This window comes from Chenopodium album, chromosome 23 (genome assembly GCF_948465745.1).
Source record: "Chenopodium album chromosome 23, dcCheAlbu1.1, whole genome shotgun sequence".
NCBI lineage: Eukaryota > Viridiplantae > Streptophyta > Magnoliopsida > Caryophyllales > Amaranthaceae > Chenopodium > Chenopodium album.
The window spans coordinates 6,209,998-6,223,750 of NC_137856.1; the positions used below are offsets into that span (position 1 = coordinate 6,209,998).

At 31.3% G+C, this 13,753-nt stretch overlaps 1 protein-coding gene and 1 pseudogene across 1 annotated transcript; one reads left to right on the top strand and one right to left on the bottom strand.

Annotated features, from left to right (window-relative positions):
- Nucleotides 1–4,314: 4,314 nt before the first annotated feature.
- On the bottom strand, nucleotides 4,315–6,393 carry LOC145608861 (polygalacturonase inhibitor-like). The gene is made up of 2 exons (XM_081664456.1): nucleotides 5,809–6,393; nucleotides 4,315–5,023 (listed from the first exon to the last, which is right to left on the bottom strand). Exons 1-2 carry the CDS (start codon nucleotides 6,342–6,344, stop codon nucleotides 4,561–4,563), a joined length of 999 nt encoding a protein of 332 aa, XP_081520582.1. The 5' UTR covers nucleotides 6,345–6,393; the 3' UTR covers nucleotides 4,315–4,560.
- A 5,148-nt stretch (nucleotides 6,394–11,541) lies between these two features.
- Nucleotides 11,542–12,793, top strand: LOC145609065 (polygalacturonase inhibitor 1 pseudogene; annotated as a pseudogene).
- Nucleotides 12,794–13,753: the final 960 nt, after the last annotated feature.

The window sequence follows — 13,753 nt, forward strand, 5'->3', positions numbered from 1 at the left end:
GGATATTTGCGCGGGCTAGGCCCGGCCCGTTAACATAAATGGGCGGGTATGGACAAGAAATATGTATTGCGGGCTAGCCCGCCCGGCCCGTTTATTAATATATAATAATAATAATAATAATAATAACATTCTTATTTTAATAATTTTATTTAGTTAGTTAGTTATGACATACTTTTGTGTATTTTTGAAAATAAATCCAAAGAGACTATATTGAACTATAAGCTTTTATTAGTAACAATTATTCATTTTAAATTTTATATTTTATCATTAACACTTATTAAATAAGTTTTATCTTACATATATTTATAACATATGCCATAATTTCAACCTAATTTTTAATTTCTATTACCATTTGTGAACAAAAAATTATAAGACAACTATACCAAAATAATTTTAGAACAAGTAAATAATAAAAAGATTAGTTAGTGTTATAAAAAAATAAAACAAAAATTAAGGCCCGTTAGTCAGCGGGCAAGCCCGGCCCGTTTAACAAGCGGGCATGGACAAAGTATCAAGCCCGCATAATAGGGTTCGGGTTTGCTACATAAAGCCCGTTGGACAAAAAAATAAGCATAGGTCCGGCCCGCTACCCGTCCAAGCCCGCAAATGATCACCTCTAGTTTCGGGCAGTTAAACGGTTTCGGTTTGAAATTTGACAGCACTAACGATTTATATCCATGAGTTTTCGTGTTTGAAACATGTGGGATCTTATAAAATTTGCCTCAATTAGTATTTAACTTAAAGTTTTTTTTTTTTTTTTTTTTTTTTTTTTTTTTTTTTTTTTTTTTTTTTGTGAATGTGTGGGTGGTGTGAATATTGCATTGTGTGTGTGTGTGATGAATATTGCATATCTCCAGTTTAAATTAGTCACTAGAGTGTATGATGCTCATGCTAGGGATACATGTATTATTCTAGGATGTAAGATTAAGGGGGGGGGGAATTAAAAGGGAAAGTTATTAAAGGGTGGTTATTGGTTTTTTTATTTTTATTTTTTCATTTTTTTTATTTTTAAACGAGCAATATTAGTAGTCATGAGTAAAAAAAGTGGTTATTGGTTTTTTTTTTTTAAATTATTAAAAAAAAAAAAAAGTGAGAAGCGTTGATTTTAATTCATGATATGAGTAGTTATGATTTAAAGGGTGGTTGTTGGTTATTTAAAAAAAAAAATAGAAGGGCTAGATTTGCAAGGTTGAATTTGGAGTATTGTGAATTACAGATGGAAAAGCAACTCTTAAATTATATATAAGATTGACAGCGCGAAACTGGAGTGTTGCAAGAAGTAAAGTTTTTGGCTAAGATTTTCAAAGATTTAGGGGATTATTAGAGTTTAAGGTCACGATATAAGATTATTGTCAGGGTTAGGGTAGGCTTAGTGTTTAGTGCTTAGGATTTAGGATTAGGGTTTAAGGTTTAGGTTAAGGGTTAAGAGTTAGGGTTTAGGATTAAGGTTTAAGATTAGGGTTTAAGGTTTAATGATTAGGGTTACAACAACTTTTCTGTGTGGCACGGGCTAGCCGTTGTTGGGGTTATTCATTTAGGGGTTACTTGATGAGTTACTTATTCAGAAATTACTTGTAGAGGACACTTACTCAAAGGTTATTACTTGTATGGGTTAATTGTAGGGGTTACTTATTTAGGGGGTTACTTGTAGGGGTTATTTAATTTACTCAGTCAGTTAGCTCGTTTTCAGTGTAAGAGTAACCCCTGACCGAACGAGTAACCCTTGAATAAGTAACTTTTATAATTTATCTCTGACCAAACGATAACCCCTAAACAAATAATTGTTGAATAAGTAAATCTAATCAAACAAGTAACCCCTAACCAAACAAGTAACTCCTACCCGTTCAAAAAAAAAAAAAAAAAATTGTGTTAGGGCTATGGTGTGGCCCCTACAAGTAAACCCATAATAGGTAACCCTTACAAGTAACCCCTGATAAAACAAGTAACACCCTGCTAGTAACCTCGGTCACACGGTGTAGTGCCAGCCAGATATAAAAAATTATATTAGGGTTATGGTTAGCAATTAGGGTTTTAGGTTTAGGGTTTAAGTTTACAATTAAAAGCCGGGCAAATAATGACACATTTTCTATGATAGCTAGCTAGAAAACCTGTGTAATTTTTAATTAGGAATTAAATTAAAGGTTTGTATAGGGTTAGAGCTTAAGGCTTCTGTTCGATTTAGATTTTAGGCTTTAAGATTTAGAGTTAGGGTTAGGTTTTAGGGTTTAGTGTTTAACGAGGGTTTAGGCTATAGGGTATAGGGTTTATTGTTTAACGAGGGTTTAGGGTTACAGTTTAGGTTTAGGGTTTAGAGTTAGGGTTTAGGGTGGTATTTATACCATTTTGCCTTTGGTAATTTAAATTTAAACAGCCAATAATAAAACTTTAAATAATCCTAAGATAACCAAATAATAGAAAAATTGTTTCTTCAAAATAAAAACTCTTGTAAAGTGGTTAAAAAAAACAAAATAAATAAATAAATAAAATAAAATTATAAACATTGATAAAATTTGAAGCATATGTTTATAAGATTTGAAAACAAAAGTAGTGGGCATAATGATAACCAAATCATCTTTTAATGTTTGAGTCTATTTATTAGTGTACAACTTAAAATTATTTCAATTTTTAAGGATAAATTGATAGGCTGTATTTGTTATATAGAAGCTTCTATTATTCAAATTTCAAAATCTATTAAATATAATAGCTCAATATATATATATATATATATATATATATATATATATATATATATATATATATATATATTAGGCAAAGTTGAACAGGTATTATATCATAATTTTGATAAAAATCTAAAATTTTCAAAATACAGATATTTTGTACAAGGTGCATATTCTTATTTATATAAACCATGTGATTGCACGGGTTCTAACATAGTCATCATTCTAATTCCTGACCATTGAAATTAGAAATAAATGTATTAATAAAAAAATAAAAATAAAAAAAATAATAATAAAATTTAAAAAAAAAAACAAAAACAAAAACAAAAAAAAAAGGTTGGGGGAGGATTCTGGAGAAACTAGGGAATTCGAAAGAGAAATTTCTTTTGATAAAAAAAGTAAAATTGTTATTATGAATCTGCCAATTTAATGAAATGTTAGAATCGTTTGTTCTTGATCCGCAATTACAGTTAAAAAAATCAGTAAATATTGAAATATAAATAAATAAAATACTTTAAAAAAAATAAATAAATAAATAAAAAACTAAAATCTATAATCTGAAAGAGGGATGTACGCACCAATCACCATTTTATTGTGTTGAATGACTGAAAGAATTCGAAACACCTTGAAAAAGCTTTAATTTTATTACTTTGTGATTTAGTTTTGGAGGAAAAGAAGAAGAAATAGCAGAGGGTTTATGCGGAGAAACAGAGGAATTAAGAGCAGATGAAATAAACAGGGGAGAGGAATGTAGCCGTTGTGGTAGCCTTTTAGTGAGTTTTGGGCCGATTTTTAAGGGCTGAACAATTTAGTGAATTGTGGGCTTATTTCAAACGAAACACTAAATAAGGGCTGATGTGTTCCTTTGGTTTGTAGATTACATATTGTTGATTTTATTTTTGTCAAAATAGTGGTTTTGTAGAGTGTACCCGTGCTCATGCACATACATGTAGTATGGATGTTTAAGGAAAAAAAATAAATTAGAAGTAGAAATTATTAAAGAGTGGTTATTGGTTATTTTTTTTTAAATTGAGTGATATGGGCAATTATGAGTAAAAAGGGTGGTTATTTGGTTTTTTTTTTATAAAACCAATAAAATAAAATAAAAGGGCTAGATTTTAATTGAGTGATATGAGTAGTTATGAGTAAATAGGATGGTTATTGGTAATTAAAAAAAAAATAGAACAGCTAGAATTGCAAGGATAGGAATTAAGAGTGCTGTGAATGAAAGTTGAAAAAACAACTCTTAAATTATATAAGTATAAAAGATTTGGTTGATTGTTTTGTATTTGATCCTTGTAGGTGCTGTATATATAACTTGCATTGGGCCATACAAAATCATGTAGCTAATTTATCTTCAACATTAGTTATCATAAAATTGTAAACCTGCATATTACGTGAACAAGCTCTATTCAATTTCAGTTCAATTCAATTTAATTTAGTTTCTAATTTCCTTCTCTCATGAAATATTCATTTCAGCTCTATTCAATTCAGTTCAGCTTCAATCAGTTCAGTTCAGTTCAGCTCCAATCAGTTCAATTCAGTTCAGTTCGATTCCTAATTTCCTTCTCTTATAAAATATTTATTTCAGCTCTATTCTGTTCAGTTCAGCTCCAATCAGTTCAGTTCAGCTTAGTTCAGTCAATGTGAACAGGTCCCAATCTTATCTTATCCTCAATCTTCTTGGGCATATTTTGCAATTACACGGCTAACGACACATACAATTTAGAACTCATTCGATCTAATATTTTTTTTTTTTAAAAAAAAAAAAAAAAAAAAACAAAAAAGGCTTTAGCCAACTTCCAAACGATAGCTTGTTACAAGCTTAAGTCTCGTAATTTTATTTTCCAATACAAATCACCTCATATCCGTATCACGTGAATTACTTGCAAGGAGGTAACGGAGCACCACAAAGGCACTTGTTGTGGGAGAAACGAGAAGGGTCAAACTGCTTCAATCGACGGCCAGTAGGGATCCGGCCACACAACTTGTTGTAGCTCACATCAATGAACTGTAAGGGCAACTGGCCAAGTCGTTTCGGAAGTGAACCATATATCTTGTTGTGAGTCATGTCAATGCCCTTCAATCCTTGGGGCAAGTCCACATTTGCAAAATCAAACTTGAACTTATTATTCCTTAGTACGATAGTGTCTAAAGGTTTATCTCTTGCGAATAGAAACGATACATCCCCTGTGAATTTGTTATCGGACACGTCTAAGGTTGTCAAATTTGCGTGGCCTAACGACCGTGGGATGGTCCCTGATAATTTGTTGCCCCATACTTGGAGAGTTAGAGCACTCTTGAATGATCCGAAGCTCTTTGGAATTGTACCAATAAGTTTGTTTCTGCAAATATTGTTACATTAATTTATGAATCAGTGAATGTATTATAAAATGAATTAAATGATTAATATAATGTAATTTAAATTTGTAAACAAATATTTTACATATTAAGAAAGTTATGTACTTTTAAATAGTAACGTAGTTAATAATGTTATAGCTGTGGTAAAAAACTTGAAGCTCGTGTTTACATCATTGTCTTTTGTGAGTAGTGACTTTTATATATTGTAGATGTAAACTAATAAAAACAATGACTAAATTTTAATAAATTGATAATTATAAGGGCAATTTATGAAAAAGAACCTTTTAAGAGAACGACTTTGTGAAAAAGGACTTTTTAAGACAAAAGTTGTGAGAAAGGATGTGATATTGTAAATAGACCCATAATTACTTTTTTCCCAATGTTTCCCCTAATGTGCCTAGCACGGAATAGTTAGAAATGGAGGAAAATGTAGGGAAGAAAGTACAAAGGTTTTTTTTTTAAGTTTCATGTGTTAGGTACATGATAGTATGTCAATGACATAGTCACACGTTTACTAGCCGGAAAACCAACCAAAATCCTTCTTCACAACCTCACATAACTTATAAGGTCCTTTCTCACAACTTTAGTCTAAATAGCTTATAAGGTCCTTCCTCACAAATTTTCCTAATAATAATAAGATGCATACATTGCCAACCATATTCACCAAAATGAATGGTTTTTTTTTTAGAGAAAAAAAATAAAAAATAAAAAATAAATAAAAAAAAAATTAGCATTGACATTACAACTGGATGTGTGCATAAACACATACCTGAAGATATCGAGCTCAAATAAGTTCGGGAGGGTAGACAAAGAGGAAGGAATTTTGCCAGTAAAGCGATTATCAGATAAATCAACAAGCTGAAGGCTCTTAATCTGGCTCAAGAAATCCGGAATAGGCCCGGTGAGCTTATTCGAGCTCAGATCAAGTACTTCAAGCTTAGTGAGCTTAGTGATGGCTTTAGGAATCGGACCAGTTAAGTTAGGCAACTGAAAGAACCGAAGTGACATGAGGTATGGAAGATCACCAACCATTGGTGGGATGTGGCCGATAACGTCACTTCCGTAGGCAACGGTGAGAGACGTAACACGGCCCGGGTTAGCATCGTCGTTGCAACTAATATCATTCCAGTTACAGCAATCTGTTTTGGGGTTCCATTCTGAGAAGGTTGGTCCATTGTGGAAGTAGTTCTTGATTTGTAAGAGGACTTTTAGGTCATTTGGATTGCAATGTGTAGTAGATTGTGAAGATTTGAGAAAGAAGAAGATACAGTAGACTAGCAATGAAATTTTTGGTAAGGCTTCCATTGTTTTGTTGTTTAATATTGCTAGAGATTTTAAGATTGAAGAGGGTAGAGATAGGCTTGCTTTAATTACCAACCTTATATTGACTATTTATATAGTCCTTGTAGATGTTAATCAAATTACTTCCTCTGTTATCTTTTAGTTAAAACAAAATATTTTTTTTTTATGTCTCACAAATAATACCTCTTTGATGCAATTAAAAATTAACCGAGATAGTTTTTTTTTTTTTTTCGTTTTTATTTTATATGTTAGCTAAAATTTTAGTACTCTAAGCGTATTTAATGTAATTGTAATTTTTACTAATTATTTTTTAACTTTTAAAAACACTACTCATTTGTATGTAGTTAATCAACATTAAAAACTAATCTATATCCTGAGTGAGATTAATTAATTTAAAAGTATAATTAAAAAGGCTATCAAAGTTATTTGTTTTTCTGTTAGAGTTTACCAAAGAAAAAGTGCAATTTCATAAGGTTGTATCAGTGATAATTACACAATATCATCTAATTCATCACGTGTATCTAATTCATCACATTTTTTATTGAATGCTAAATATTCTTTTAATTCGTACTACTTTCGTATTTAAATAAGTTAAATATTTTTTACTTTTTGTACTATTTATATGACTCACTTTTACTAATGTTTGTGAAATTAAAGACTAAACATTAAAGAATGTGTATCATACACCCCACTAACAATCTAAAGGGGTTTTTTTTTTTATTATTCTTTTTTAATATGCATGCATGTATAGAAAAATGTAAGTAAAGGACTTCAAAAAAAAAAAAATGTAAGTAAAACTTTAAAGAATGTGGCTTTTAAAATGATTCATAATTTTATATTAAATTAGTAAAACTATATATATTTTTTAAACAAGATTGTTCATGAGTTTTTCGAGTATCCGAGCCGAAGCCGAAGCCGTACTCAAGTCGAGCAAGCTTTGACCAAGCTTCTACCGAAATGAGCCCGAATAGTTCATAAATAGCTCAAGGTCATTATCTCCCTTAAATGGTCATATAATATACAGAGTATTAAACAACAAATGAAAATTAATGGATACACAATACAAGTGTAAATTTTAGATATTTCCTCATTCCTAAATAATGGACACAAATTCCTATTTCGACCATTCCAAAATAATTGACAATTTGACACAACATTTAAAATGGCAAAGACCCACTAATAGTTAATTGTTTTCTATCTTACATGCACAATGACCCATTACTTTTAGGGTTTATATTAAAAATAATTCTTACCCCCATTCAAACATTTCAATATCTTCACTTTACAGTGTCCCACACACTATTTTTATGAATAAAGTAATATTCTACTAACTTCACATTACTTCGTACAATACGTGTATTGGCTCCGATACCATGTCAGAAATTTATTTTCCTTGATTTGTAATATTGTAATCACAAGATTTATATACAACCTAAGAGAAGAGAGTAATAGGCCTTATACATTGGCCCATTTAACTAATTACAATACTAAATATAATATTAGGGCTTAACACAATAAGCAATTCAATAAAACTACCTTATTTAAACATTTCTTAAATTCCGAATCCATTTTAGGGGGTGTTTGATATAATGATTTTAGATGTAGGAAACGGATTCAATTAAGTGTTTCCATTTTTAATTGTTTGGTATGGGTTAAAAGTAACAAATACCATTTCCTAAGGGTAACAAAATCTCCCTATTTGTTACCCTTGACAAACTAGTGGAAACAAAATATGTTTCCTTACTCAATCACAATCTACTCAACTTGTTCCAATTCACTAGGATACCAAACATATGGTAAGGGTAACGTTTATCATTACCCTTTCCCCTATCTATTTGAAGCCTTTCCGTTTCATTAACCATGTTTATACCAAACACCCCCTTAGTGTGTTAATCGAATGGAAACGGAAAGAGTAATTTCATGATGATTGCATAGATATTTTAAAGACAACAAAATCTTGTAGAAAAACGACTTCACGTAAGGAATGGGTGGTTTGGATAATCCTTACCCATACCGTTTAAAGCAAGTAGCAGCAATGCTTAGTAGGAGTATAAAGTAATCTATAATCATTTCTCCAACTATATCTCAAATATCTCAATTATGGACTTCACAAGTTCAAAAATATATTATTTCTTCCGTTCCTAATACTACATTGTGTTATATTGGGAAATACGAGCGAGTAACACTTTTAAAATTAAAGTACAATTTAAACCACTATTTTATGACTTTACTCTGTATATATTTCTAGAGAGGAATTTTTTTTTTTTTTTTTGAAGGGTTCTAGAGAGGAAGTTAATGTGATAACACATGAATTATATAATTACTCAAATTTTAATAAATAGTCAAAGACAAAGAAAATTACGAAAATAACCAATTGATGTGTAGAACTAATATTATAAAACTAAATCAATTATTAAATTTAGTCCAAAAAAGACATCATATTGTAAACAAGTTTTTCCTTCATCTACCATGATAAAGGAATAAAGGATTAAAGGTTGTGATCTTTCCTAAAATAGAAAAAGACTTAAGGTTGTGTATTTTTTATTGTTGCATCATGAAGAATGTGCACCCGACGCACTATTTAATTTAGAACAGAGAAGTGTTCGATTTATTTTGTGTTAAAAGGAGTATAATGTGATTTGATATGGCAGCTAGCAGATAGGATTCTACTCAACGTCGGTTTACATCAAACATCATGAAAAAATTGGACCACGTACATTTTTCCAATGTGGAAAAGATTTTTTTCCTAAATTGTAATCATGTGTAGTTTTTTTGAGTAGTTTTTGACGTTTCAATGACGAAAATGAATTATTCCTCCACTCTCAAAATAATTAACTCCCTCAAACGTTATGAATTCACACACGCTAGTAATATTTGACATGTATACATAATTAACAGAAGGTTTTGCGTGAGACCGTTTTATGTGAGTTTGGTTTGTAATGCACACACCCATCTTCCACCCACTGCCACTGCCACTACCTAGCCACTTGTCAGTGGCCGGCGACCACCCTCCCCCTCCCATCCCCCGACGCTGGCAACCCTCCCCCACCCACTCCCTAACGCTGTTTGTTAAGTTCAATATCCGCTGTTTCTGGCGGTCGACAGTGAGGACAAGACGAAATAGGTCATCAACTTGGTAAATGTACCATCCTCAGCCTTTGAAGCCACTCCTTGACGACATCACTGTCATCCGCTTCTTGGTGCCTTTGAGCATCGTGAACTCGAGCTTGGATCATCCTGATGGTCTTCTCTAGCTTCTTCAAATCGGCTCATGCACCCCACCAGGCCAAGATGCAGCCTCTTTAAAGGCTACTTTAGAGGGAATGAAGGTTGTTAGGAATATAGGAAAATATATTATTGTGATATATATTCCATATAGATCTTATGATATTATATTTAGGATAATAATATATCTTAGTGATATTCTAAGATAGATTTATGGAAGTTTATATGATAGAGTTTTATATTGTGTAAGTTATCTTTTGTAGGCTATAAATATTAGCCAAGATTATCAATACAATTGAATCGATTCTCTAATAAATAATTTAGCAAAGGTAGAATCGTAACCAGAGAATACGACCCTAATTGAACTTATTATAATCTATAATTATAATCTAATACCTGACTATTATAATCTAATTTCTCACAATTGAAACCTAATATCTGACACTTATAATCTAATATCTTATAATAATTATAATCAAATATTTGGCCATTATTATCTAATTCCTGACACTTTCAATCTAATATCTGATATTTACGAAGTATAACTTAATATCTGACTATTTTTATCTAATTTCTGACAATTAAGAATTTTATTTATTTTTATTTGTATGACTGGACTCACGTGAGTCCATTCTATACAATACTTTTCCATTAAGCAGTTTTGAAAAAAATTATCTCTATTTCAAATAATTTGAAACAATTTAATATAAAGTGTGAATATAAAATAATATGAAATAAATGTAGTTTTTATTAAAAAAAAATTAAGATAGTTAAATGTTATTCTAATACCTAGCCTATTTAAATACATTAAACATGTAATCATGATTGTTTATTTGTTAATAAACTATAGTCAAATTAAAGCGAATACATACTTAGGCCCTGTTCTTTTCACCTTAAAAAAATAATATTAAGTAAAAATAATTTCAGTTCAGTAAAAATAAGTTCAGTTCAGTAAAATTAATTTCAGTTCAGTAAAATTCAGTTTTCTTAAAGAAGAATTATAATAGAAAATCAGTAAAAATAATTTCAGTTCAGTAAAAATAATTTAATTTCAGTAAAAATAATTTCAGTTCAGTAAAATTAAGTTCAGTTTAGTAAAAATAAGTTCAGTTCAGTAAAAATAATTTCAGTTCAGCAAAATTAAGGTGAATCAAACAGTGCCTTAGGCCCTTAGTATATAAATAACGGGAAAAAATATGGCTTGTAATCACTCTAACTTATCTCATTCGGAGCGCCCTTAATTTAGTTTTCAAACCCTTTTAACCAAAAAGAAAAGAATAAAAAAATTGAATGGGCCAATTATACTGGAAAAGAAGAAATAATTTCAAAAAAAACTTAAACAATAACATTGCAATTGTGACAAAATTGCGCCACTACAAACCAAAAATATAATTGTGATGGCGATTAATCATGAAAGTACAACTACCCACCACCTCTAAAGTACAACAAGTGGTAAAGAATAAAGATCTTCGACGAGTTAAACATGTTTAAAGACTGATATTTTTGTGATTTTGTTAGGGACGTCGTCTAATTTTTAAATGATAACGAGCTAAACATGTAATTTTATTTATAAGCAGAAGGTAAATATTTGTTCAGTACTGACTGATAGAATATATAAAACATCAGCTTAAACTTTTGGTAGAGATTATCCTTTAAAATGGTATCGGACTAATGTGACAGCGGTCACGGATGTTAAGTGTATATTAATTTTTTATCGATTAAAAAGGTAGTACAACATGTCTGAATGTCTGATGATCTGCTGAATCACAATTACTACTCCATATTATTTGTGAGACATAAAATATTTTTTTGTTGCACACTTGTACATAATAAGAAGAATCGGAGATAGTAAATTGTTTGCAATTGTTGCAACACCTTATAACTGGTAACATTATTTCTCTACTTTCATAAGTTTACTGATATTTTTACTTGTTTGGTTTGATTTGACTATTGTTTTCCTCACAACATACACTCCTATAAAACCCAAGCACCATCCTCAAATATTCTACAACAAAAAAAAATCACAATGAGTATCCATAACCAACTCTCACTCTTCTCCACCATTCTCCTCTTCCTCCTCCTCGCCTCAACCCTCTCGGCCGAAAAATGCCACCCCGACGACAAAAAAACCCTCTTCAAGATCAAAAAAGCCTTCAACAATGCCTACATGTTCGCCTCATGGACACACGACACTGACTGTTGTGAGTGGTACTTGGTCAGCTGCGACGAAAAAACCCACCGCATTATCACCCTCTCCGTCAATAGAGACGATGAGGTTGCAGGACAAATCCCAGACACCGTCGGGGACCTCCCGTACCTTGAACAACTCATCTTCACTAACCTCCCTAAGCTAACCGGTCCAATCCCTCACACCATTTCCAAACTTAAAAACCTTAAATTCTTATGGCTTAGCCATAACAACTTAACCGGTTCAATCCCCGATTTTTTTGGTCGACTCACTAAATTAACCTACATTAACCTCTCCGTTAACAAACTCACCGGTCCAATCCCGCCTTCATTATCATCCCTACACAAACTCGGCGCACTCTTCTTAGAGCGTAACCAACTCAAAGGAACAATTCCCGCGAGCTTTGAAGGGTTTAAAAACAACCCGGATTTTTACCTTAAGCTAGCCAAGAACCAACTTTACGGACCGCTCCCAAAGTCTCTTGGAGCGGTCAACTTCTCAGTTCTAGACCTTAATAGGAACATGTTCACCGGTGATGCCTCGATGTTGTTCGGGACAAACAAGGGCTTACAATCCATCGACATTTCGAGGAACAAATTTTCGTTCGACCTTACTAAAGTCAGGTTTCCTAAAGAATTAAATGTTATTGAATTGAGTCATAACATGATTTACGGTAGCATTCCACCTACATTGGCGAAACAGGAACATATACAAAGTTTCAACGTAAGTTACAACCAGTTGTGTGGTAAAATTCCGAGTAGCCAGGAGTTGAAGAGTGTCGACAAGTACTCGTATGCACATAACAAGTGTTTGTGTGGCTCTCCTTTGCCTCCATGCAAGAAGTAAAACGCTTGTTGAGAAAAATAAGTAATAGAGCAATGTATCAATCAACTGATTGAATTGTTTGGATTTGATTTTTTAATTTGAATTGTGTGGCTTTTAATTTAGTCAATTTCAAAGTTTTAAGAGTTATGTCGGTAAAGATTTTCCAAATGTACGTCTTTTGTCTTGTGTATGGTAAGAAGTACTAATTCGTATTGTTTTTGTGTTCTTATTTGTTATATTTTGTATTAATAAAACAAAAACTTTTGTATACACCCGGTTTACGCTAATATTACAGTACATCGAACAGTATAAGGGTAACTTTTACCTAATTTTAGGGTAACTTTTTGTTTTTTTTGGGTAACTTTAAACATAATACAATTTTAATGTAAATAGACAACGAGAAAAGTTTTATAATAGTAATTTAATTACATTAAATCACTTATAATTGATTTTAAGTCATTTAAAATGTGATTTTTTTACTAATAATTTTTATTTGTATTGGATTACTTTTATGCATATTAGGGTAACTTTTATTCATTTCAGGAGTAACTTTTGATCACTTTAGTCTATCTTTATAATGGATGTACAATAAATATTGTACACCCGATTTTTTAAAAGTTTGTGTTAATAACATGTGGACAATCATTTTGTGTTGTAAATTTAAGAAATCAAAACTTAAATTAGAAAGTGAAATGTTTTGGGCATTCTAATCTAGACCATCTATAATTTAAATAAATTGATAAAAGAATGAGTAAATTCTCAAACTTTGGAGTATAAGGGTTCCTCCCCAGCCAAAGAATCGAAGGCCTATTGAGATAGTTGGGTCTTTCAACGGAAAAATCCCCTTCAACCCGAGTCTGGGACCATCCTTAAGCCTCAACAGATGCTCTCTTGCTGATCCGGGATAAATAAAGCTGGCGGATCATTGTGAGTATTTTAACATATTACATTGGCTTGTCTTATTAACTTGCTAAAAACGTGATATAAGACAACAATTTTGGGAAACAAGCGAGATAAGTATGGCCCATTAATATTAGAGCATGAGTGGAAAAAAAAAAAAAATATGTCACTCCATTTTTCACCTAAAACATTATATCATATATTCATACCTTATTTGGTAAATATATATTCCAATTGCAACCCCATGAATTGTTTTTCTATGTCCCTTCCCCAT